At 50.0% G+C, this 27,250-nt stretch overlaps 1 protein-coding gene across 10 annotated transcripts in view; it reads right to left on the bottom strand.

The window, feature by feature from the left end:
• The window catches only part of APBB2 (amyloid beta precursor protein binding family B member 2), a 336,993-nt gene that overhangs the window by 66,249 nt on the left and 243,494 nt on the right, over positions 1-27,250 (bottom strand). For 9 of the 10 annotated variants that reach the window (XM_079777652.1, XM_079777646.1, XM_079777651.1 and 6 more), the window contains 2 exons: positions 4,499-4,645; positions 1,611-1,738 (listed from right to left, as the gene is read on the bottom strand). In XM_079777652.1, the coding sequence (XP_079633778.1) occupies positions 1,611-1,738; positions 4,499-4,645 (275 nt within the window). Of the gene's footprint in view, positions 1-1,610; positions 1,802-2,022; positions 2,166-4,498; positions 4,646-27,250 lie in introns of those variants that run through there. The other variant, XM_079777655.1, reaches the window with a different exon arrangement.

Below are 27,250 nucleotides of genomic sequence, written 5' to 3'. Positions count from 1 at the left end.
TGCTGAGCAAACATTAGCAGGTATTTTCCTTGTAAAATTAATCAATTCGTGTCGGGCATCCACTCCCGTGCTACAGCTCTGGCGAGCGAGTGAAGAGCAGGTGTGTTCACTTAATCTACCCACTCGTTCCCCTCAAAGCACCTGGCCCAGCGGCCGCCCTTCCGCACTCCGTTACGGAAGCTCAGGCACAATCAGGCACAACCGTGCTCCCGGAAGGGTTATCCCACCAGCAGTCAGAGGACGCCTCCCCTTTCTTGTACAGACCATTTCTCGAGTCTGGTTCCAGCAAGAATGCTTGTTCTTCGACCGATGGATGCCTAACCATTTTCCTTTCTGGCGTAGAACTTGCAACTGAACCAAGGCAGGGGCGACCCGAGGCAGAGCTCTAGAGAGGATCACCCGTTCCGATACACCAGATGCCCAAGGATGGCACCAGGGGAGCCACCTCGCTGCTGTCCCGGATTTTCACCCGTGTTGACAATGTTCTTACCCAGTTTCAGCAATGCAGTAACTAACCACCCTATAGCGCATGCCTAAAAGCTCCGAGGTCCTCAGGTACCTTGAGAGTTGCCGAAGATTAAGTAAACAGTTGACCCCGGAACAAACGCAGGGGGGTTAGGGGCACCAACCATCCGAGCAGTGGAAAAGCCACATATAAGTTCAGTCGGCACTCACACACTCCGATTCCCAACTGCAGTTAGAGAATACAGCCGACCCTTGAATGACATGGGTTTGAACTACTTGGGTCCAACACGTGAACCCAAGCAGTTCAAGCCTGCGTCGTTCAGGGCTCAGCTGTGATTCAAGCGTTCGGTGCCTTTAATGCAGCCCAGGGGCTGACCGGTGGCATCCACGCGGCGTCTGTGATAACGGCCGCTTTTTAGATAGAATATGAACATGAAAATCAGAACTTCCAGTCAGCCTGGAGGACAAAAAACTCACCACACACCTGAGTAAGAAGCACCTCTGTCAATCACACATTTTCAGAATTTCGGAAAAAGACGCATTGAGTAGAGATTGGATATGACCAGATGTTTCAACGTGTTAAAAAGTTCAGCCACCCTAAGCCCCCGAGTTCCTGGTGATCGTGACTCAGTGATCTGAAGGTGGTGACTCAGGCTGTGCAGCTGCTCCCCCATGCAAGCTGCTCCCCCACACAAGCTGCTCCCCCACACAAGCTGCTCCCCCACATAAGCTGCTCCCCCACACAAGCCTTCTACAAAGTACCAGGGGGAGGCATGGGGAACGAACGGCCCAGACCCAACCGAATGGAGTGGAGGATTAAAACAGAATGCAGAGCAGGGGGGAAGGGAAGTGAGGGTTCAGGGAGCCTGGTGCGTTGGGAACGTCGCTGGATGAGGATGAGCAGGAGGAGAAACACGCAGAAATCGAAGGCAGGCTCCAGAACTGACCAAAGGCTTGAGGTACCGAAACCAGGAGGGGAAGTAGCGTGGAGGGCCTCCGCGGTGGGGACAGAAATCAGCTGTCGTTCTTTACATTTCTGAAGGAAGTCTACCGTCATTGCACGTTCAGTGAAGTGCAGCAACAGGTGTGGAGCCACACCGGGGCCCCTGGTGAGGGGACAGGCGGCCCCGCCCCCGGACACTCACCGGCCGTTGTCGCGGCCCACGCCCCACACGCGGATGCTCACGATGGGCTGCGAGTGGAGCACCGTGCGGTCCATGGGGTCCACCAGGCTGAGCGTGTCGTTCTCCAGGATCAGGTACATGTCCTTCCCCTGGAGCCAAAGAGAGCACGTTAGCCTCCTCCCGAAGCGCACACGCCCTCGCCATGTCTGTGGCTGCCTAGGGCCGTGGTCGGCAAACCGCGGCTCTCGAGCCACATGTGGCTCTGTGGCCCCTTGAGTGTAGCTCTTCCACAAAATACCACGGCCTGGGCGAGTCTATTTTGAAGAAGTGGCGTTAGAAGAAGTTTAAGTTTAAAAAATTGGGCTCTCAAAAGAAATTTCAATCGTTGTACTGTTGATATCTGGCTCTGTTGACTAATGAGTTGGCCGACCACTGGCCTAGGGTGTCCTTTCAACGAGCAAAAGAAGCCACCCCGTGGTCTCGAATTTGTTCTCCTAAAGGGAGAGACACCCTCTCCTGAGTAAAGAATTCATAAATCTTTCATACTGCCTCACATCCCAATTTCTCTCTCCCTCTCCAAGTCCTCTGGAAAGTGTCCCTGGCCTGCTTTCTTGTGGGCTCTAATTTTTCATTATTTACATTTCTGAATCTTCAAGAAAAAGGTGGGTTCCCTGGAGAATCTGGCCCCTCACCAACTCCATGCCCGGCGTCCTCACACAGCCATGCTCTCCCCATTCCTTCCTCTGGCCAGACCCCAGCTGGCCCCTCAACGGCCTCTCAGAGCCACATCGATGTCCGTATCTTCTCACCTCTCACGCCACTTCATGCCTGTGTGCTGTGGCTGGCAGTTAACCTGCGCCAGGCCTGACACAGCCCGTGATGCCCTTAGCTACAGGGTGTTGTGCAGACACCACCGCAGGGGGAGGTCGTGGCTCCTTCTCTCCCACATCACCACTCAGGTTTTGGGCTTTGGCCTCCTGTCCCCCCACAGAGGTTGGCCCTTTCAGGGCGGGAATGCTAACTATTCAACTTTATTCCCCCTGAAATTCCCGGAGCATACTTTTAAGAAATGATTCAACTCTGCTGTACAACTGAAAGACTGTGCCTCCTGAAGGTCATGGTCACCCCTGGTGCTGTGACCCGGAAGCTAGGGAGGCCCGGCTGGGAGAACGGTGAGGCTTCCTGATGGGTCTTCAAGTCCCAGAGCAGGACAGCTGCGTTACCCTGAGGCCTGGCACTTGAGAAGGATGTTTTAGGTCCCCGTCCAAGGTTCTCAGAGTGAATACAAGCGCCACTGCTTACGTGGCAGACATGGGTTTTCGGTGCCTCTGCTGGCCACCGTGTAAGCTGAGGGTCTACGTCTGTGATCCAGGATGATCTGAAATCTCCCCAAAGGGCAGGAAGCCGTTTCCAGAAGACAGCCCTGGCAGAAAGCACAGCCTGCACAGGACTGCAGAGCCGGAGCGACCGGCTGCCCGCTACCTCAGATCCACGGCACCCCAAACACCCTTGCGGGGGAACTGCAGCTCTTTCAGCTTGTGTGGGGGAGGAAGAGGAAGGGTAGGGCCCATGTGTCTGTGGCCACTTCAAGGTCACAGCTGTGTCCAGACCTTGGGCAAAGGGCCAATCCTTAATGAACTAGTTTGCAGATTAACCATGACTGCGGTGCGGGTCCTGGAGATTCAGTTGCCCAGCATCTCATGGACGCTGGTCAGTAGCTGAGCAACGGTTCGCAGAGCAAGAAGAGAGCCCAGCTGCCGACACCGTACACTGTCCTTCAGCTGAGGGCTGGGCTCCTTGCCTCCAGACCACACCGCAGGGCCCGGGAGCTGCATGATCGCCGCGACCTGGGAACCGGAGAGCAGAGCAGGTCCCAGGTCCCCCTGGGCCACCAGCGATGTGCTCTGAGATAACAGGGTCGCTAAGGATTTTTGGTGCCTTCCTCTCAGCCAGACCCACGGTGGATGGCTCCCAGGTAGCAACCCCTTCTGTGCAGCTGCTTCACGGCAAACCCTTTGCAGGGACTAACAGACGGAGGGGCTCGTTGTGGCTGACGTCACCACCTGACATGCCGAACACGCCTTTCAGGATGTGGCCCACAGTGAGGCCAGGTCCCCTCAGGAGCTGGGAGATGCACCTTCTTTGGGCTGGTTCAGCTTATTAAACACCTCGGCTGGGCCTCCTAAAGCCAACAGGTTCTGCTCACCGGGAGGGACCGAGCGGGACTCGTGTGGCAACTCTACCCGAGACGCTCCGGGTGTGCTGGCTGGCAGGTCTCAGAGCACGGCAGGAACTGGTTTTTCATATTTCGCATGATTTCTATGGATATCTCATATTATTTTCCTTTCTGAAATTGTCTCAACTAATATTTCAAAGTGTAATTACTTTGTTCAAAGTGAGAAAGAACAGATAGGTATCAATTTCAAAACTCATGTATAGTGTTGATTTTCAGATTGTAAATAAAGAATATGGTAGAAAGGAAAATTTTCCCAACTTTTAGAGCGGCTGCATCGACATTTCTGTGTGTGTGTGTGGGGGGGCCACATTCCCCTTTGAGGACATACTCTGAGAGGGCCCTGGGTCTTCTTATATCCTGGCATGGTCTATTGTGCACGCAGATCCAAGGGGTTTTCTGGGCCCTGAAGTCCACAGTGGACTCCTGGGGACTCAGGGATCTCAGGCTAGACCATCACTGAGACGTGGAGAACGTTCTCTCCCAGGGCCCCGTCCTCCCTGGGACCGGACAGTGCTAACGGATGCCTCCTGCCTACACCACCTGCCTCTGTGGGGAAATGCACCTGCTACACCCCTGTCGCCCCTCAGGACCACGTCCCACAGGGCTGCGGCTTCCGCGAAGCACAGCGGGATGAAACCAATCCTGCCATTCATTGTCGCCACGCGTTACTTACCTCTCCCCAAATGCCGACCGTGTCCCGGATGTCATTTTTGCAGTAAGAGAGCTGCCTGATGCAGTTGTTGACGGCAACACTGCTTTTCCCGGGGGCCAGGTCCTCCTCTGCCATTTCTACCCATCCCAGGGAGCGCACAGCAAAACACTGGAAGACAGAGTCAGGAACGTGAGATTCCTCACAGGTCACAGGTCACAGGTCACTACCCGTCAATCTGCCATAAAAGCCTCCGCAAGGTATGCCTAATGAGCCTTTAGTTGCTATATCATGTTCAATATCTCATCCCTATTTTTTTAAATTTAATTTATTGGGGTGACATTGGGCAACATGAACATATAGGTTCAGGAGTGGGTTTCTATGCTACAAGAGCTGTATACTGCACCATGTGCCCACCACCCAAAGTCAAACCTTCTCGTCACCATATATTAGGACCCCTTCTCCCCATCCCTATTGTTGGAAAATTACACTGTGGCTTTTTTTGCTATTAGGAAGTGTAGTGATAAATACTTTCTTGCCTAACTTTCTGTGTGCGTGCTCAGATTTTTTTCTTAGAATAGATAACCAGAAGTGGAATTACAGGGCCAACGGACATAAAAACTTCTAAGCTCATTTATCTACTAGAAGGCAGTGTTTTTAATCGTAAGAAGTGCAACCCCCATGAGCTCTGTTAGTTGTTAGCACCTAGAAAAAGACAATGGGAGAGAGAATGAATCAAATCCGTGTTAAGCACTTTAATAACAACGAGGCAAAATGTACCCTCTAATGCCCAGAAGTGAAGGGAAAAGGTGCTTCCGTGACAGCGGTCTCAGCTCCTGCCGCTTGTTAGGAGCAGCACATCCCGCGAAGCCCGCAGAATGGCCGGCTCGTGAGACTTCTTAAAGCGCAAGTTCATTTATTCTTTTATCATTTAGAGATATTTTGAGATGACGCTCCTTGTCTTTTAAAAGTTCAGTTATTCAATTAAAATAATACAAAAAGCATCGTATGCATATCGCAACACGTAAAAAATCCAAAGACATATAAAGAAAGAAGTCCCCAGGACCCGTGTGGGCTGCAGCATCTGCTTTGTTGATCATCACCAGGGGGCCGGGTGGCTGGACTGGGTCCCTCACCTGACCCTGCAGCCCGGGCCCCTTATCCCCCTCAGAGGGCTGGGTCCCTCCCGAGCTTGCATCAGTGGAAGAGACCACCCTCCTGGGACAGGAGGGGCATCTTGTAAAGTTTCCCAAAGTGAATGTCACAATAAAATGAGGAAACGCAGCCAATAGTCCCAAAGAGACCCCTTCAGCCCAGTTCAACCTTCCCCGTCTCAGCCTCACAGCCCAGACTCCTTCCAGAGTTGTTAATCATAGTATCTCAGGGGAGACACACACACACACACACACACACACACACACACACACAATTACCAAAGGCAACCTACTGAAGCCCAGTGCATGAGGATCCTCCCATCCTACAGAAGCACTGAGGTACCTGTGTGACCACCCGGAGCAGAACCGCTGCCACAGGCTGACGGTGCCCAAGGGCCGTTTACAAATGCACCAAAAAGAAGGCTGCCCTTGGGATGACTGCGAAAGCTCCGCAGGGCCCTGTGTCCTGGTTCAGAGAGAGGAGCAGACAGGCCAAGTCAGGAGTCAGGCTGTGCCCTGTTTCTGTGTCCTGGGGAGCGGTCGAGGAGATGCCCTCACATTCCCTCTGCGGGTGTGTGCCCACTGCAGCGCGACTGCTCGATGTCATTACAGTTTGTTGTTGTTTTTTTTTAAAAAAATACGTCTTTATTAATTCCAGGGAGAGGAAGGGAGAGGAGAGAGCAATAGAAACAACAATGATGATAGAGAATCATTGATTGGCTGCCTCCTGCATGCCCCTACCGGGGATCCAGCCCACAACCCGGGCATGTGTCCTTGACCGGAATTGAACCCGGGGCCCTTCAGTCCGCAGGCCAACGCTCTATCCACTGAGCCAAACCAGCTAGGGCTCAATGCAGTTTTGAGTGCGTGGCTCTAGAGCAGGGATCGTCTGAATTCAAATCTTAGCTCTTAGATGTACTGGTACTGTGATTGTGGGAAAGTAATATACGAAGTCCCATTTTCCCCCCCCATTTCTAAAAATAGGAATAACAATTGTTACCTCTCAGGGTTCTCACTAGGAGATAACAATGTAATATAGCAAGAGAACCAGCATGTAGAAAACACTCAATGAACATGTGTTGAGTGTGAAAGAGCAAATGAATACAGTGCCACATAAATCTTAACTAGGGCCATCAAAGGGGAGATTGACGGGAGCAGAACATTTGTACTTAGGGTGACCACACATTTCATTTGTCCCCAGGATGGCTCTGGCTCATGTCTGTTGTGGCAAAATCATTAAGAGCAGCTCCCAGTTTGAATAATAAATTATTACAGTCACTCTAGTCAAAATTCCAGCCACTCAGCCTCTGGTATGGAAATAGGCTTGGACAGGATACTGAGATGTGCCCAACTGGAAATGGGGTTCAAAATCAACAGAAGCTGCTATGAGTAGAGTATCTTGGTGATCCTGGGTTTGAACCCTAAGAAACCAGTATTAATGTGGAATGTCCTTAAAACTAGAAGCCAGGAACATACTTTTCCACTTTCTCTAATTGCCTACTACAAAATCCTACAGACTATGAAAACCCAAAAGAATTTATTAACAACTAGTGGCCTGGTGCACGAAATTCGTGCACATTAACCCTTTGCACTCGCTTGCTTTTTTCTCGATTCCTTTATTCTAATGCTAACCGTGTCGAGTCACACTCGACATCTGAGTGCAAAAGGTTAAAAAGGAATTAATTAGAGGAAATATTTTAATATTGCTATTTGCTCTTTCTCTAAAATAGAAGTGTCAGAGATGAAAGAAAATTAGTAAAATGTATATGAAAATCTTCCTCCTGTCAGAGTCTGGGGCACGTTACGGGACCCAGAGTCAAGTCCCCGCCCACCTGCATGCGCTTCGAAATCGTGCGAGACCCAGACCTGGCTGGCCCCACCCCCCATCAAGCCCCACTGGGCGGGGGGCACAACCTCAGGTCCTCTGGCCTGGGGCAAAGGGCGTGGCCCGAGGTCCCCCCGTCAAGCCTCACCGGGCAGAGGGGTGTGGTCTGAGGTCCCCGGCCCGGCACTGGGACTGGGGGCATGGCTGAGGTCCCCTATCCTGGCGCCGGGGCGGGGGGCGCAGCCTGAGGTCCCCAGTCAAGCCCTGCTGGGCAGGGGCGCAGCCTCAGTTCCCCTGCCCCGGCCTGGCATCATGCAGCCTCAGTTCCCTGCTGATTGCTCATTGCGGCTCCTTACAGGAACCCTGCCTCCGCTGTGGGCGCAGCCAGCTTGTGATGGTGTGAGGGTCAATTTGCATATTACATCTTTATTATATAGGATAAGTAAGGTAAAAAAACAAAAATATTGGCTGCTTTTTGTCCCTTGAGTCCAAGAACACCTGGATTTAAAACTAAACCAGCTCACTAAAAAAAATCAGGGGTATTTTTCTTGCCTAAGAAATGCAAATGGCTAACTAATCTGACCACAGCACATTAAGTATATTGTTTTGTCATGCTGATAAAGAGAAAACAAGAGCCCTAAATATATTATTATAAAGTTTTTATTTTAAGTAGTTTTCCTTGTACAATCCTGCTCTTGCAGTTTAGTTTCTGATTTGAAAAGCGTCACCACCAGAGCAAAAGAAAACTGGGTGCATGGGGAATAACAGTTCCACCAGGGAGTGTGCTCAGCTTCCTCCCAAGGATGGAGCAGCAAAGAGCAACCTGTGCTGTTTGGTGCTGCCCCCGTGTGGCCTGGAAGGTTTATAACCACCATCACTTTTCCTTTGGGCGGGGCGTGTGTGTGTGTGTGTGTGTGTGTGTGTGTGTGTGTGTGTATTTAATGGTTTCCATACTAATCAGCTCTGGGAAGACTCATTTCAGAGTATGGGAAAAGTTCAAAATATTTAATAAACCTGCCTTTAAAAATGCTTTTTCAATTTTTGAATAAAGCTCAATAGTTGCACTTTGATTGATGTTCGTTCTTCAATAGCTCTTAAACAAAAGAGCAAAAATGAGTAATGGTTTAGAGCAGTGGTCGGCAAACTCATTAGTCAACAGAGCCAAATATCAACAGTACAATAATTGAAATTTCTTTTGAGAGCCAAATTTTTTAAATTTAAACTTCTTCTAATGCCACTTCTTCAAAATAGGCTCGCCCAGGCCGTGGTATTTTGTGGAAGAGCCACACTCAAGGGGCCAAAGAGCCGCATGTGGCTCATGAGCCGCAGTTTGCCGACCACGGGTTTAGAGTATGCACTGTGCCATCAGATGAATCTGGATTTAGTCATAACCTTGCTATTCTGGGCAAGTCACTTCAGGTTTCTAAGTCTCAGTTTCTTCATCTGTAGAATGGGACTAAAAATAGTACCTATGCTTTACAGTACCACTGTGAGGCCTAAATGAGATAAAATGCCGGTAAAGTGCTTAGTATACTGCCTGGCATATAGTAAGAACTCAATAATGTTCATTATTATTATTATTATTATTATTAATATTATTATTATTGATACATTTAACACTTTTCTATGTGTGAATTTTAAAGATTTTTCTAGTTTAACTGATTTTAGCCAAGCTAACACATGGAGTGGAGGGGAGGCACAGCAGATCATGGTATGTGTGAGCACACGACCTAGAGGGCTTTGTTAAAATGCAGAAAACTAGGCCCGCCCCCATGGTTTCTGATTCAGTGGGTGAGGGTAGGGCTCGAGAGTCTGCCATGTGCACACTGTCCACCAGGCGGCGCCAACACAGTTCCTTTTTTCCTTCCTTCCTTCCCCCTCCTTTTTACCTTCCCTCCCCAACCCCCAACACCAGGTAACAGATCACTGAAGGTAAGGAATCTCCATGGAGACGGGGAAATACAGCTGCAATCAACTGAGGCCTGTGCTCTGTCCACCACACTGCTGTTCACACTGTGTTCTGTGATGGCCTAGTGTTGTTAGGCTCGGGGACAACCTGAGGGCGGGGCCGAGGGTCAGCCCAGTGTGGGGCTGGGGCCCCCAGGCCTCCTCAGCTAGAGTGCTGCTCCTTCTCTTGCACCAAAGGCTTTCTGCTGTTCAAGCACGGCCAGTGCTCCCAGCAATGACAAATCCTCCACAATGCCTGGCCCACTGTCACTCTTCCCTACCATGCTGAGTAGGGTGAATTGTCACCACATTATTAACAATGTAAGTTTAAAAACAAAAACCAGAATGTCCATTTATTAATTTCCAGAGAGAAACATATGTCTAACTGGATGCTCGGGTTGGCTCACAGGAGGATTTGTTCTCGAGAGAAAATCCACTCCCGTTTCTAGTGACCAGCCCACTGCAGGCTGCTGCGCGAAGATGCAAGCAGAGAAGCCCACTTCCGCATCCCAACGACCAGGACCCTTGGAGACTCACGGCCAGTGTGACAGGCCTCTAGATTGTGATTTAGTGCGAACACAGGTAACTGTATTAGTCATGTCCTGCCCAGGAGGCAGGTTGCTCTTCTGAGGCCTATTTTTATCAATGGAAGAGCTGAGTGGAGGAGGGGTTAACCAAGAGACTTAGCTCAATGTTTCAAATGTCCCAGCACAAATTATGTGCATATGCATACTTAAACCCAAACTTGCAGGCATATCACACTGCACATGTTCACGTGATCGTCACCACACTACCTAGCAGTGACCATTTCCCGAGAATTTTACATGTTCTGTGCTGAGTATTTCCTCTACAAAATTAAGAGCCTACACCTGCTGGGAAAAGCATGAAGGATGCCACCGACAATCATGGACCGTTTTCCAAACACTACGTGCTTCACGACACGTAGCGCATGTTCCCCAGCCCTACAAAGTATGAGCTACATTTGCTATTTTCTTTCTTTCTTTTTAAAAAAAATACATTTTGTTGATTTCAGAGAGGAAAGGAGAGGGAGAGAGAGATAGAAACATCAATGATGAGAGAGACTCATTGATCGGCTGCCTCCTGCACGTCCCCTACTGGGGATCGAGTCCTCAACCCAGGCATGTGCCCTTGACTGGAATCGAACCTGAGACCCTTCAGTCTGCAGGCCAATGCTCTATCCACTGAGCCAAACCAGCTAGGGCTACATTTGCTATTTTCTATACGAGAAACCGAGGCTCAGAGAACTTAGTGAACCGCCCAGGGTCCAACAGTTAAGTACGCAGCAGCTAGAGTTCCATCAGAGGTTTAGACCTGAGGGTAGATCATTACCCTGGTTTCAGAGAAGAAACCAGCTCAGTGAAGTTCAGTGCAGGGACCCCCTGAGGACCAGCTGGATGCCCAGCCTAGTCCCGATCCCACTGCCCTTTCTTCTACCTTAGTTGTCCTATAAACAGGAACCTCCATCCAAAGGAGGCTCTTTGAGACCAGGCCTGTTCTGTGGCCCTCTGATTGCCCACTACTCAGATGGCCCGGCACACACTTCATGCTTCGTAACATTAGTGTCAAATGAAGACACGTGAGCTGGAGACAGACCGAGGTCTGGTGGCAAGAGGGGACCAGATCTGGTTAGGAGCCCTGGACCACTACTTCCTGGCTGTGCCCTTGCCAAGTAAATTGTCGCCAGTTTTGCATCCTTGGAGGGATACCCCTGCCCTTGCAGGTAGGTGCTGCGAGGATTCAAGGAGTGTGTGCTGATCCCTGGCAGGGAGCCTGGCACAGCCATTTCCGCTATAGCCCAAGGCCCAAGGCAGCTCAGAGTCACCACGAAGCATCTCTAAGAAAGGATCTGACAGTCACCACAGGAACTTCTCCTGGTGGGACAGTGAACACGTGTCACAAAAGCAGCAGAAGTTCCTGCTGGAGACACTCGAATGCCAACAAAAGCCGGGTCTGTGGCAGCAAACACCGGATCCCCAGCCCACACTCTCAGAGCTTGAGCGAGAGCCAGCGCAAGTCCAGGCCAAGAAGCGAGGCTGGCGGGACCCGCCTCTATTCCGGCAGAGGAGCAGCAGATGTCCCCACTGCTGGGAAACCATCCCTCCTCCCAGAAGCTGTGAACGGTGTTTTAGTCTTCCCTACGGGAGTCCTGGAAGAAACTGGAGGCGAGTTCTCGGGTCCACGCCGCTGACTTACACCGCAGGGTCTGTGTCTGCTGCTGAAAGCTGAGAAAGGCTGTCTGCAGAGTCAGCATAGAGTGAAACCACAGCGACTACCCGAGCTTTGCATGGAGAGCGGGCCACGCTATTTTGCTGGGGGAAGCGAGGTGGCCAGGTGATCTTTAGGGGAGATGCAGGTTCAGAGAGAGGAGCAGAGAGGCCTCAAGTCAGGAGTCAGGCTGTGCCCCCTGGGCTGGGGCTGGGGCTGGGGCCCGAGGCAGCAGGGAACAGCCAGAGCGGGGACACTGGAGAGACGGGGTTTTACACAGTCCACTCTCAACTGGAGACAAGTCTACTTGTAATACGGGAACTGCAATACTCAAATAAACAAGGGTATTATTCTCATCAGCAGCTAGCCATAAGTATGCTCTCAGGCGGAGTCTGAGGCAATTCAGGACTAATCGACCCTCTGCTCTAAAATGGGCCCAACAGATGTCTCCACTAAGAATGATGCCACTCGGGTCCTGAATAAAGCCCTTCCTCTGAACAGCTCCAGTGCAAATACAGTCAGTCCCCAACATCTGTAGGCTCACCTGCTCACTGAAACGTATTTGTCCCCTGCAGCAAACACTCATGCACTCTTGTGGTCACTCATGGACATGTAGAGTGGCAAAAACGTGAGCTGCGTGATACGCACGTCCCCACTGAGGTTGAACAAGGCAACTCGCTGCCTTCTTATTGCAGCTCTCCTATTGCAGAGAAGTGTCCTTTTCGTGGTCTATTAGCGCCTTGTTTTTTTTTGCATTCGTGTGCTTTTTGTTGGTGACTTCGCTGTTTAAAATGCACCCCCCCCAAGCACAGTGCTGAAGTGCTGTCTAGCGTTCCTAAGTGGGAGAGGGCTGGGGTGTACTTTATGGAGAAAATACGTCACGTGAGCTTTGCTCAGGCGTTGACTCACAGAGCTGCTGGCTGTCAGTTCCGTGTGAGTGAACCAACAATCCGCGTTCAGCAAGGCGTCTTTAAACAGAATCACACATAAAACAAGGTTATGCATCGATGGGTTGATGAAAACGTAGTGACAGGAGGCTCGCCGGAACCTAACCTTGCACTTCCCCTGGGGAAATGGCTCAGGATTTGCTAATTTATTGTGGCTGCGCCTTCAGAGAGGGACTACAAATAGCGGGAAATGGCTGCATCTGCCCTTCACCCCAGGCGAGGGGTAGTGAAGGTGAACTGAACGACTCTCACGCTTCCTAGATCTTGGTGTAGGAGGGTGTAGGGGGGACAAGGAACCAGGAAACCCTGGGTTCCTGTCCTGGTGCTGCTACTAACTGGTGACTTTCAGGACGCCACCTGATCTATCTAGGCCTCGCGTTCCTCATCTGGCAAGAGAGAGAGGAGAAGGAGGGAGTTCCAGAGGGAGAGGGTTTGGGCTAAAAGATCGCTCAGGACTTCTCCAACACGAAAGTACCCCTCAGATGTTGTGTCCCTTCTTGACCCCATTGCCACTCACTGGGCTCCAGCCACACTGGCCTCCGGGCGGATCCCCCCTCCTCCAGGCATGGCTTCCCTGGGCTCTCCCCCTCATCTACCTGGTCCCTCCCTCACCTCTTCCTCAATGTCACCTCTCAGGAGGCCTTCCCTGACTATTAACCCTGCCTCCCGGGACCATCTAGCGCTCTTCCCTGATTTATTTTCCTCCATGGCAAGGATTTTCATCTGAGGCACGTATACTCCACTTGTTTTGCTGTTTCCCTCTCGACACTGGAATGAAATCACCTGAAAGCAGGACCCGGCCTGCAGCGCCCCGGCCCCCAGGCAGAGAACCTGCTGTCAGGGTGAAAGGAGCCCACACGTGTGAAGTCAGGTGTGAGCGGTCCGGTAAAAGTTAGCTCCAGTCACCGGCATCATCGGACTGATAGCATTTTTATTGCTGGTTTAGAAGAAGGGTTTCGTTGCACTACTCACCGATAAATCCGCGACGTTTTCACAAGGTGTCTGAGATGAACTCCGTGAGCTCATCAAGTGCAAAGGCCTACGAAACCTCAATTAAAAGCACTGCTGTCACCAACCCGGAGAGAGCATTCACGCTGTTCTAGGTCCCATCTGAGCTGATGCCTAGACTTTGCACCACAGTCATGGGGAAAGGCATTAACCACAGCGGAGACCCACGGCACACAAGGCCCTGGGGACGCCGGAGTCCAACCACCTCATTTCACAAACGAGTACCAAGTCCTGAGAGCATTTCCCAGAGTGGCCGCTAGTAAAAACGAGGCCTGCCTTGTGCCGGGGGGAGTGGGCGCGATGGGGCTTCGAGAGAGTGGACGCCGCCGTTAAAGGATCCGCGAGTAACTACCACTTCCTGCAACGGTCCCTGACCAGCCGGTACTTACTGTGAGTGCAAAGAAGAAGTGAGTAGGAATAGATGCTCTTGCAAGACATTTATGGCAATCCAAGGAAAAAGAAGAATTTTAAGTAGTTGTTTTAGAGAATGTGCTTTACACGAGGTTCACTGAATTCTTAGGGGAGGAATGAATGTGCACAGCTCTGATATTAAAAAGAAGGACATTTTCAGCAATTGGTTAGAATAAAGGCTGAAAGCCTGATCCCAGAGATGACGAGGTGTCTGAGGAATAGACATATCTCGGGCTTTATCTGAAGATAGACCAAGAGAGACCTCTCGCGGCGTCGGCTCACAGGCGGGCACGAAGCAGTGCTGCTGACGACAAACCTATTTTAGAAACATGTCAAGTTCCTCAGGCAGCGATTTTCCACTTTGTTCCTCACCTGGAGACTGGCAGCTCTTACCGTTTAGCTGAGCTGAGCTCCTCAAAATGCAAGATGGGTTTCTATTAGGATGAAACAGCTTTAGCCCACTTTTAACTTACACGGTTGGCTTCTGTTCCATGTAGGTGAGGTACCTGTGTCTCCAATATACTCACGCTTTAACTTGTGCGTGTGTGGACACAAGGAAAGATGGATCGAGGGAGCCTTAAGGAAGCCCAGTGGCTGACCAACCCTGGTGATCACACAAAAGGACTGAGGAGAGGAGGGACCCAGAGTGTTGGCAGGCAATGAATTCCCAAGATTCCAAGAGATGTGACTGCAGATTGGATCCTGCCACAAAGCCTTGAGGTGGTAATGGGACACCAGGAAGTAAGCTGCTTGCAGAGGCAAGCCTGGACAGACGGGGCCCAGAGAGAAGCCCTGGGTGAGGAGAACGAGCTAGGAAGGATCAGAAGGAGAGGAAAGTTCACATTATCCAGCATACACAGCCGGCAGCCTCAGCACCATGGGTGGGGCTGGGCCATACCGCAGACTTTTGCTGGCTCCCTGCACAGACCAGGGCTCCCAGACTGGGACCAGCCGGAACAGCACCTGCTGTTGCCTGGGGCTCGTTACTGCCACCTGCAGTACAACTGGGACTCTGCACCCTGAGCGGACCTGGGCTGGGTCTAGTGATCTGAGCCTGATTGTTGGCTCAGGCTCAAGGGGAAGCCTCATGCCAAACCCCATCTCTGCTTTTCCTGAACCCCCACGGTAGATCCTCAGTAGCTCATCTCTTAATGCTCTGCTATTCTCTGAAGTAATGCCCGCTCCCCAGTTAATCTCTGAGCCTTGTGTTCAGAGCTGAACTCAAAGCTTTTCTTGTCCTCTGCTCGATCAATGAGGTCCAGCAAGGAGAAGTGATGTGCCCAAGGTCTCCCAGACTCTGAGTGGCAGGTACGGTGAGCATGGGGTCTCCTGATCCTTAACACAATGCCCCTTCCATTACCCACTGCAGCCTCCCTGGGAGTCACTTGAGATTAGAGACCCCTGTAAATATGTATTTTTCAAACCTCGCAATGCCTAGGTGAGTGCCAAGTACATTATCAGCACTTAATATCTGTTGATTATATTTTTATTCTAATGAGAAGATACAGAGTATCCAGGGAGCAATCGCCAAAACTAATCAGAGCAACATGAGTCCTATGAATTACAATTTTTAATATATATTATATATTACATTATATTATAAAATTACATTATTTTTTTCAGAGAAGAATGAAAAGGGCATCTTGAATTATTATTATTACTATTTTTTTTAATCCTCACCCAAGGACATTTTTCATTGATTTTTAGAGAGAGGGGAAGGGAAAAAGAGAGAGAGAGAGAGAGAGAGAGAGAGAGAGAGAGAAACATCAATGTGAGAGAGAAACATTAATCAGTTGCCTCCTGCACTTGCCCCGATCAGGGGTCAAACTTGCAACCTGGGTATATGCCCTGACTGGGAATCAAACCCATGACCTTTTGGTGTATGGGATGACACTCCTACCAACTGAGCCACACTGGCCAGAGCTTGAATTATCTGAATGACTGTGGGGCAAATGCCAGCCAAGTTGTTCTTCTACACAGGGTATCAAGAAAAAGGTGGAGGTTTTGGAATTATAGGGAAAATTTGGAGAATGGTAATAGTAAACTTCTTAAAGAAAATGATGTTAAAACAAGGAACCCTGTACTGAGGGAACTGTGGGCTCTTTATTCCTGGGGCAAAGCTTCCAAAACAGTCTGATGAGTTCATTGTCCCCAGGGAACTTCCCATTTCAACAAAGATGCCTACGCCAGCGCCACCAGTTTATTCTGTGTTTGGGTTATGATTCTATCTGCAAAATGCAACCTCTGTGAAACTTACTGCATGGCAGTGATTAGAGCCTCGACCATCCCACTTTTCAAATTTCTTTGGGAAGAATCCTTACTTCTGGAAGGAGAGGGTGACAGCACGTAAAAGAGGGCACACAATAATATTCCTTTTTATGTCTTCAGAAAATATTGACTCATTAACAATGCGGTGTGCCCGGTGCTGGCCAGTCCACAGCGCATCGGCTACAAGGTCACTGAGCACGGCCACGTGTGCCTCTGCAGACTCTCCATACTTCTCAGAGAGGTCCCCAGAGAACTCGAGAAGGGTGGGATGGTGTTCCCCAAAGGCTGCTGGGGCCACTGGCAAATCTCCCAGTTTCCTGTGTTCACTTCTAACCCACTGTTAACTTTTTAATAACTTAAAAAGAAAAGGATCTTTGGGAAAATGTTTCCTAGGTGCTACATTATTTAACAACGGTCTTATCTCCGGGACAGTATGAGTTCTCCAATGCAATAGTCCAGAGGCTGAAATCCCTCACTTTTTGGCCATTCTTCCTCTGAAAATCACTGCAAACACTGGGGAGAAGTGGCAATTGACAGTTTCCTATAAAATGGGCAACTTTAAAGTCAATTATTACTTAGCTAGAACTTTGGAGTATTTTTTTTTTTAAGCTCGTATGAAGCCTCTGGTGACTAAGGCCCAAATCTTTTCAACCAGGACTCTGGAGGCTGAGGCCAGACTGGGCTTCCCCCCGGGCACCAGGACAGGAAGACGTGTGTTACTGAACATCTTGATCCATTCGATCTATTCACCCACTGACAGAGAGTTAAGTTTCCAATTAAACTGTTAGCGTCATTGCTTCGAGAACTGATCTCAAACGCTTCTTCAACTCGAAGCAACTGAAATCCCACGGATCGCTGCAGGTGGCTGCTTCCTTCTGTGACCCAGTTATGTTGTAACTGCTGTTCTGAAGTGGACGACCATTTTCTCTGCCCTATTGTTTTCCTTTGCTTCCCTTCCCAGTGTGATCAGTGTCCTACCGCCTTGCATGTAATTGCTGTTGAATAACAATGTGCTAAGTCAGTGGTCGGCAAACTCGTTAGTTAACAGAGCCAAATATCAACAGTACAACGATTGAAATTTCTTTTGAGAGCCAAATTTTTTAAACTTAAACTTCTTCTAACGCCACTTCTTCAAAATAGACTCGCCCAGGCCGTGGTATTTTGTGGAAGAGCCACACTCAAGGGGCCCAAGAGCCGCATGTGGCTCGCGAGCTGTAGTTTGCCGATCACGGTGCTAAGTGAATGGCTGGCTGAATCCATTGTAGACACATGTTGAGAGTTGTCACCCTCGGTGTCCGTTTAGAGACTGAAAATATGGAAGCCTGACTACTGAAACGGTCCCCGATGAGCAGCAGAGCCAGGAGGAGAGCGCAGGCTCTGATCTTCGTGGCTTCGCACGTTGATGAGATTTTTAGACAGGAGTCCTTGCAGTGAGGGGACAGTGTGGCTTAGCTAAGACTGCTCAGCATTGGGACTATCCCAACAGTCCTGTAGGAGGAACCATCATTTCACTACAAATTCTCTTAACTGCAAAGAAATAAGACATGTTTGCATTACTCCCGAGATCCTGGTGCTGGAATTAAGTTCTCAGTCAACAGCCCCAAGAGAACAAGGCTGAATATCTGCTGGCAACATTCCAGGCAGCCTGGGAACCCCAGCTTCAGGGTCCCCAAGTCTTGACCAGCTGGCCCTTCCTGGAGGATCCAGCCTGAGAGAGGGATTACCCGCTGCTTCTGCCTGAGGCCGCTCGGCTCGGTGGCCATGCGTGGCCCAGAATTCCCTGCCAGGCTCCCTCGGGGCCAGGCTCCCGCACCTGCTGCTCTGGCATTCTCGGGATGCCCGTCTCTGCTGCGGCTGCTGGCGGCTGCCCACCCCCTCACCTGTTCCCACCGCCTTCCTTCAGGGGCAGAGGGAAGACTGCCTTCCTTCATTGGCCTCCCCAGGCATCTGCCACCACAGGGCGCAGCTGCCAACCGTTGGGTAACAATGCAGCTTGTTTCAAGAGCGCCCTTCAAAACTCGGGGGCTCACACGGCTGCCGATTCCTCGAATGCTCATTCAGGGACCAGCAGTTCATGAGGGAAAGGGAGCCGTGGTCCTGCCCGGAGCACAGCACCACGCTGGGCTGTGTCGGCAAATACAGGGGGCGGGAAACAGTCGTACAGACACAGAAGCTGTCCTCTCGCTGGGAGACAAATGATCATCCAGGGCCAATGAGTGGCTCAGTGTCCAAGGGGCTCTGCCCGGTCGAGGCCACGCTGGCCCGGGTCAGGAAGCCACGCTGGGGTTCTGCTCTTCTGAGACCAGCCTGTGCTCTGGGGCAGGTCACGTGGCCTCTCTGCTCGCCTCCCACTCGTCCTCGGGCCTGAATGGGATGGTCCTGACTTTCTCTTTGTGAACGTCAACCTAAACGCCACGCACAGGAGGACGGCCCGCATTCTTCCAGGACGCGGTATGCTCGTCCCTGGCTCTGTGCCTTGGTTTCTTGATGCCACCGTGTCAATAATCATGCTCTCCACTAAAGACATTTTCGTTGAGTGACTGAAAGGTGGGAACGACATTTGTCACAGGTTGCATGTCCCAAAGGTGGCCACCAGAAAGCCTCCCATCCCACGTGCTCTCTGCAAGGTGACCTTGCCGCTTGCCCTCAAGAGGTGGACCCATGTCTCCATGGTCGGTCTGGGCTGTGGCCTCTCTGATCCACAGGAGGGATGTGGTGCTGTGTCCAGGACCAGCCTCGTCTCACCTGGTGGCTTCAGCTTCTTGTTTCCTCATGAGAAGTACACCTGCCCACCCAGAGACCAGCACTGCGAGAAGCCCAGGCCACCTGGGCAGGCCCTGGAGGGTGAGACCCCAAGTGAAGAGAGAGAGAGACCACTGAGAGCACTGAGCTGCCAGCCACATGAGTGAAGAAGCCACCTTGGAAGTGGGTCCTCCAGCCCCAGCCGCCCCCGTGTGGATCAGAGAGGAACTGCACTGCTGAACCCTTTCTCCAGTCCACAGAATCCTGAGCAAAATAAGCAGTTGTTTTTGACTATGGTTGGTTTGGTGTCACACAGTATATAGGATTAGATAACAAAAGCAATGTGATCTACAGTACTAGACAAATAAGGATAGGTCTTATCTTAACAGATCTGCTCCTAAAAGCACTTGCTGAACAGGAACACAAATTTACATATAACATTATTTAAAAATCTGCACTTACACTTACAGAAAGGGGGAGAAGTGCTAATTTCTATTGCAATGCAAGTACACTCATCCGCTTAGGCACCATCTCCTGGGAGAGCACATGATTCACCCCTCACAGCCAGGGGAGACGGCCCATTCCTGACATCACAGCTCAGCACGCAGCACAATGCACTGAATTTGCCTGTTTGCTGTCTGCTCCTAGAAGCAGGGGACATATCCAGTCCTCTTTGTAATAGGAATAATGATAATGGATAATGCATAAAGAATGCTTATTATGTCAAAGCACTTGGCATATATCTTATGTTTACAATATCAACTCACTCAATGTTTAGAGTAGCCCTGTGAGGTAGATACTATTCTTACCTTCACTACAGATGAGGAAACTGAGGTAGAGAGGCTAAGGAACTTGCCCAAGGCTGGGTAACTTACCCAGATGGTAAGGAGCAGAGCCGGGCTTTGAACCCACGCAGTCTGGGTCCAGAGTCCATGCTCTTAACCATCATACCATGCAGCCTCTCCTCTGGCATTAGGCATTCCATAAATGCTGCTGATGCTATTAATGAATCCACCATAGAAATCAACTCCAAACTTCTCACACAGATCAGGGTTTCTGAAGTAAACAAACCTGCACCACCACATGAATAAAAATCAATTGTAAGAACTACAGGCTGACATAAAATCCCATACAAATGCTAAGTAATGATTATGAATTTGCTACACAGACCAGAAATAAATTGGAATGAGAAAAGATACTCCCTACCCCTTCCTGTTTATCTATTAGTGCTAATCAAGTCAGCAGCCCCTAATATCATTACTTCCTGAAAAATCTATGCGAAGAGGAACCCAGGGAGGGCACAGACCAAGCCACAGATGAATACATTCGAATCGCATGCTCATTCGCCATTCACTGCAGCAAGTTCCTCTACCAAACCTCCTGACCAACTGATTCGTATCATCTCCTTCCCCTTTCTCTCCATCTGGGGCAGGTTACAATGAGAGTAAGGAGAACAGCAGGGCTTTCACCAAATCCAGGGTCTGGATAAAAAAAATCCACAAGCAGCCGAGAACTGATTGTAAATGGCCACAAAAGAACTGGAAGGTCGGTGTAGACGGACTATGACCACTTCCCGGCAGAAGAGGCGTGGATACGATGCCTCATTTGCAGGTTTCAAACTACTCAACACGTGGTTTAGTAGACCAGCCGCACCAGCAGCACCTGAGCGCTTAATAGAAATGTAGTTCTGTGTCCTGCCCCAGGGGTCGGGATGTGTCACCATGTACAGAACTCTCTGAAAGCAACTGCAAAGGACGAGCCATGTGAGCTTGGTGACGGTGAAAAGAAGGGGGACTCTGTTCTCGGGCGGTGACTCTCCAGTTTCCCTCACGGCACCAGCCTCCAACATCTCTGCTACCTCCACCCAGACTCCCAGGCAGCCACCCTGACCTTCAAGCTCAGGGAAGCAATGACTGGGAGTGGGCGGGCACGACGCTTTCTTGGACTTTGGCGTGAAATGCATCTGAGTTCGAGCCCCAGTTCCACCAGTTACCAGCTGTGGGAGAACACAAATGATGTAATCTGTAATGTGGGGGGAATAAGCCCAATGCCTTGTGTTTGCAGAAAATTGAACGCAGGTAGGTACCTGTGCCAGCCACCTGTCTCCAGCCCAGGAGAATACTCCAGAGCACACTCTCTCTTTCCTTCTCCCGCTCTGATGAGAGATCAGGCTGAGCAGTTTCATCGCCAGGAGCCAAGGATCAGAACTGCCGCGTCCCATTTGGAACCTTCAAATCGCTCAGAACCAGAAGGGGCTTCCGAGATGATGACACATTCATTGAACAGATGAAGCAGCGGGAACCCAGAGAATGTAATGCTTGGGATAATACAACCTTCCTTACCCAGCTCCTTTATTATGGATATCAATACCAGCGAAGTGCAGTTCTAAAAACCCCCTCCTCACAAATACCCTGAGAACGATGCTCTTCACCGGAAGCCGACAATAGGATGGGTGGTCGGAGGCCCAGGAGACACACGTTTGAATGCCGTCTCCACTACTAATTGTGTGACCCTAGGGCTTATTCACTCAAATTTTCTGTGGCTCACTTTTTTCACCTGTAAAGGAGACGCGTTAGGTCATCTCTATAGCCACTTTCCCTTATAAGCGATCCAATGATTCCAAATGAAATGTAGCTTTGGCCAATGTCTTTAAAGATGTAATTTTCAATATTTTCCACAAGGTGGCAGAACATCTCCTTTACAGAAGTCCCAGCAGAGTGACACAAAGGATGGGAAAAGAACTTCAAGAAACTAGTGCATATTTTTCAAAATATTAATTTTTCTGCAACTTAATGATAAAATTTTATTTTTGGGTTGGTAATTCTAATCAAGCGTTTGGCCAGCAATGTGCCACATGCCAGGAGACATGGAAAGTGTTACAGAGCTCAATTTGTATTTTAAGGTACTAAAGTAGGATGTATACAGGGGAGAGACAGTAAAATAATGTGAGTTTAGAAACACAAGCTACCCAACCACCCAAATGTGGCAAGGACTCGCCTTCTTGGTAACAGAAGCATGAGAGGCAATTATTTGCAAAAGGTTTGAATACACAAAAATTTAAAAAACAGTTTCACATGGAAAAGTGCCACAGAATAAACAGAGAGATAAAAGTGACTACAAAAAATATTTAAGATTCTAATAGTAGAGTTTTGAATTTTAAAATGCATAGGGATGAAGCACAATGTGGTATACTGAATTAGATCCTGGAACAGAAAAAAAGACATTAGAAGAAAAACTGGTCAAAATCAGAATAAAGCATTTAGCTTTGTACCAAAGTTAATGTCTTCGTTTTGACACCTGTACTAGGGTCATGTAAGACAGACATTAGGGGAAGCTGGGTGACGGGTAAAGGAGAATGCTGCACCATCTTTGCAACTTTTCTGTAAATCTAAAATTGTCCCACAATAAAATTTTTCATCTAAAAAATGCATAGAAAAATAAGACAAACTGATAGCCAATAACAGAGAGAAACACAAAGAGTTTCATAAGAAATGTCCTGTCTCGATGATGATTTAAGAAAAGGAAATTGGAAAGTAGGGGGCAGTCGCTCACATGCAATAAAACAAAGACAAATAAATAAAAATGACAAAGCCTGGAGCAGAGTGGGCAGTGGAGAAAGAGGTGTATTCGAGGACAGAAGCCATGAACTGACAGCCTTTGACCTGGTAATATCAGTTTTAGCAACCTACACCAAAGCAATAATTTAAAAGAAAAAAAAAAAGGTCACTTATTTTTATGAAATCGTAGATCTGCACTGTAGTACTGAAAATTGTTTCTGTGGCCAGTGGGTGCCTAGACGAACTCTGGTGCTATAAATCACATGGGACATTATAATGGAATGAAGAATGGCGAACTGAGGATTGTAGAAAGGACTATGTGAAGCCATTTTTAAAGAGCTCACTATATGCAATGTAGCATCCTAGACCGGGCCCTGGAACAGAAGGACATTAGTGGGGTGGGGAGGGAAATGTGGATCAAGTTTAGTTAATAGTAACTTCTTAGTTTTGACGGTCGTGCCATGATTATGAAGATGTTGTTAGGGAAAGCTAGGTGAAGGGTATATGGGAACTCAATCTCTGCGATTCTTATAAATCTTAATTTTTGTTAAAGTGAAAACGAAGAGCTCAGAATTATACACAAACACCTATTGCGATCAACTACAAAAAGACTTACTGTATAAAAATTAGGTAGGCTCGAGGAACATTTCCAGAGTTATAAAAACACTTTGCTCTTTGGGTGGAGGGCGGGGTGGGGAGACAAGACAGGCATTCTGTGTTGCCGTTGCTATTTAGAGGTCTCGCTGGACTAACCATGATCAGGACGCCCAGACTCACAGAGGACTGGGAAGTGTCCACATTCCTAAAAATGTGCTTTTTGGCGTGTAAGTGTCATGTAGGGAATAAAGAAGAAACTTTCTATAATAACTTTTTAAGGAACCACTCCTCAGAGACTACACTTATAATTTCAGGGTACATGAAATTAAATATTTTTTCTTTTATAGACAAGATACTTTCTGCTTATTGGGGGTGGGGGGAGGGGTCGTACTCAGTTTCCTAGTACATGGCATGTAAATGTTTATCTAAAGAGTTACTTATACAAAGCTTGAGCATTTGGAAAATCCTTGTTTTCTAGCCATTGGTCCCCTCTTAGGTGCCCGAGGCAACATTAAATAGGTGAGGAGCGACTATGAGGGTGGATGGGAGAGAGGGGGTTGATGCGGGGGTGGGGGGGGGTGGCGTGGAGATGGGGGGCGGGGGAAGGGTTTCCTCCAAAGTGGCTTCATTCAAGTCAGTTCTAAACTCACTGGCTTCTTCAAAATTTGTAAAATGCAAATGCATTAGGGCTGTTGAATTTTGAAATAGCTGTAATTCTGAGAACATCTTGGCTTTCTCCACAGGGCTTCCCTTGGCCCGATGCCATGAATGGTGGCGTGACCACATGACCACGCACCCCGAGGAGAAGCACATCGGACAACAGCTCAGTGTCTGCAAGGGGACTAAGCGGTGGCCCCAAATGTGTACATCTGCCAATCACCAGCGATGCAGACCCCCTCCACTCCAACCCCCGCTTCCTCCTGCTGTGGGCCCACCTTTATCGTAAGACCAACTGAAATGATACTACTGAGGAGGGGTCTGGAAAACACTGCATCCACTGCACTTCTGGAGTCCAGAGTTCATCTCGGCCTCAAGTCAGACCCGCAGGCGGGTCCACCATCCCCCACCGGTTTTCAGAGAAGGAGTTTTGCTTGGGTGTTTGTCCTTCCTTTCCAGTGACTAATGCTGTGAAATACCAACATTAGACAATACCCAAATTTCTCTCTGTCTCTGAGTGCTTGGCATTCGTGGAGGACACTGATCACATTATTTGCTGGGGGCCCCTACAGAAAGCTCCCAGTGAAGTCTAGTGGGCAAGGGCGCTGGAGCCCGATGGCCTGGGCGCCAATTGTGACTCCACGACTGATTCGCCGCTGAACTTTCCAGGCCTCGGTGTCCTCATCTGCAACATGGGGACAATGGTACTTGGCCCCCTACATTTTTATGAGGGTGAGAGTCAGAGGAAATAAATCTTTAGGATCATGCCTGGCAAAAAGTTAGCCCTCAATAAAGACTCGTGATTACAGTGATTTTAGGACGAGGTACTAGAAAAACCATCACATTCCACAAGGAGCTGGGGTGCTTTTGCGCTCTGCAGTGTGACTCATATAAAGTGGGGTTCAGAGCCCTTTCCCCTCCCTCTATGCTTGAGATTCTCAACAGCAACAGTGACTTTCTACAGTACGAGGACCTTGAGGTCCTGGGTGGGCGGGGCAGTGAGAAGCGGGTGCACTTTGCTGAAGTCCCTCCAAGATTCTGAGTTGCCCTTAGAGGTTCATGTCATTCACCCTCGATGCACACAGACTGATGCACTGATAATGCCCTTATCTTTCTGTGCCTCCCAAAGAAAACATTCCTTCTCATAAGTCTTCTCGTATCTTTTAGGGAACAAAGTAGGGTACACAGTAAATAATACAGCGCATGTACTTTCTTGTTTAGAACTGAGCACAACTGCAGCACCTTACGAGAAAGCTGGCCTCCGCACCAGCACGAACACATTCACAACAGGTGTGGGGACAGACCTGCTGGCCACAGAAAGGTGGCAGGTAAGAGCTCGATAAGCAAAACACCTCGGAGGGAAAAAGAGAAAGCGTCGACTTCGGTGGTATTTCAGCCAGGCCTCCATGCCTGGTACCAATTCCCTCCCCGTTCCAGGCACCACCCTCTGAGCCCTCTCTTGTCAGTTTCGAACGGTAGCTTTAGGGCCCTCACTGCCCCAGCCCTTGAGGATGGAGAAAGAGCCCTGGCCGGGTGGCAAGGTTGTTTGGAACACCATCCCGTACACCAAAGCACTGTGGGTTCGAGTCTTGGTCAGGACATGTACCTAGGTTGTAGGTTCCTTCGATCCCCAGTTGGGGTGCATGTGGGAGGCAGCTGATCAATGTTTCTCTCTCACATCAATGTCTCTCTCTTTCTCTCCTCCCCCTTCTTCTCTCTCTAAAACCAATAAAAACATATCCTCAGGTAAGGGTTAAAAATAAAAAGAGTGGAGAGAGATACTGCTGCCGCTCACCCCTCCTCCTCCAGCCTGTGCTGATGGCCCTTGTATAACACCTGGTAGCAAAGCAAATTATTCACATCCCACCTTCCTGTTATACTGCATCCCTTCCTTGCCATAAAATGTATCCTTAAAGGCCAGCATGCACCCTAACTGGTTTGGCTCAGTGGATAGAGCTTCGGCCTGTGGACTGAAGGGTCCCAGGTTCGATTCCGGTCAAGGGCATGTACCTTGGTTGCGGGCACATCCCCAGTAGGGGGTGTGCAGGAGGCAGCTGATCGATGTTTCTCTCCCATCGATGTTTCTAACTCTCTATCCCTCTCCCTTCCTCTCTGTAAAAAATAAAAAAAAGATATCCTATCTAATAAAGAGGGAGTATGCTAATTGACCATCACTCCGTCACTACGATGGCTGTACCCACAGGTGAGGCCAAGTTCCCATAAGGAGCCTTAACAAGCAATCAGCAGGGACCTGAGGTTATGTCCTCCCCTGCCCCGGTGGGGCTTGACAGGGGACCTCAGGCCACGCCCCCCACCCTGGCATCAGGCTGGGGGACCTGAGGCCGCACCCCCCGCCCCAGTGCCAGGCCAGGGGACCTGAGGCCATGCCCCCCGCCCAGCTCGCTTGACTGGGGACCTCAAGGTGAACCCCCATATGCTGGGTCAGGGGAACTCAGGCCATGCCCCTGCCCAGCAGGGCTTGACGGGGGACCTGAGGCTGCGCCCTTCTCCCAGTGCTGGGCTGGGGAACCTGAGGCTGCACCCCGCCACCTGGTGGGGCTTGATGGGGGACCTCAGGCCATGCCCCCCACCCAGCAGGGCTTGACAGGGGATCTCAGGCCATGTTCCCCACCTGACGGGGCTTCCACACCTGCTTCTCACTACCCCGCCCACCCAGGATCTCAAGGTCCTCGTGCTATAGAAAGTCACTGTTGCTGTTGAGAACCCCAAGCATAGAGGGAGGGGAAAGGGCCAGCCCAGACCAGGGCATGGGGCATGCCTTGAGGTCCTCCGTCAAGCCCTGCCAGGTGGGGAACATGGCCTGAGATCCCCTGTCAAGCCCCGCTGGGTGGGGGGCATGGCCTGAGGTCTGTCAAGCCCCGCTGGGTGGGGGGCACGGCCTGAGTTCCCCTGACCCAGCATACAGGGTGCACCTTGATGGAGGACCTCAAGGCACGCCCCCCGCCCTGGTCTGGGCTGGCCCTTTCCCCTCCCTCTATGCTTGGGGTTCTCAACAGCAACGGTGACTTTCTATAGCACAAGGACCTTGAGATCCTGGGTGGTAATGCACTGATAATGCGCTCTCCCCTGCCCCCATGGGGCTTGACAGGGGACTTCAGGCTACCCCCCCGTCCTGGCACCGGGCCAGGGGAACTAAGGCTACTTCCCCTGCCTGGCAGGGCTTGACAGGGGTGGGATGGCCGGGTCTGGGTCTAGCCCAATGGAGGCGGGGGCGGCTGGGTCTGGGACTCACGCGATTTTGAGGTGCATGTGGGTGGGCAGGGACTTGACTCTGGGTCCCATGGCGTGCCCCAGACTCTGACAGGAGGAAGGTTTTCATATACATTTTACTAATTTTCTTTCATCTCTGACACTTCTATTATAGAGAAAGGGCAAATAGCAATATTAAAATATTTCCTCTAATTAATCCCCTTTTA

The sequence above is a fragment of the Cnephaeus nilssonii genome (genome assembly GCF_951640355.1).
Source record: "Cnephaeus nilssonii genome assembly, chromosome: 1".
Lineage (NCBI taxonomy): Eukaryota > Metazoa > Chordata > Mammalia > Chiroptera > Vespertilionidae > Cnephaeus > Cnephaeus nilssonii.
Note: the sequence above shows the minus strand (reverse complement) of the source record. Positions and strands in the feature narration are given on the sequence as shown.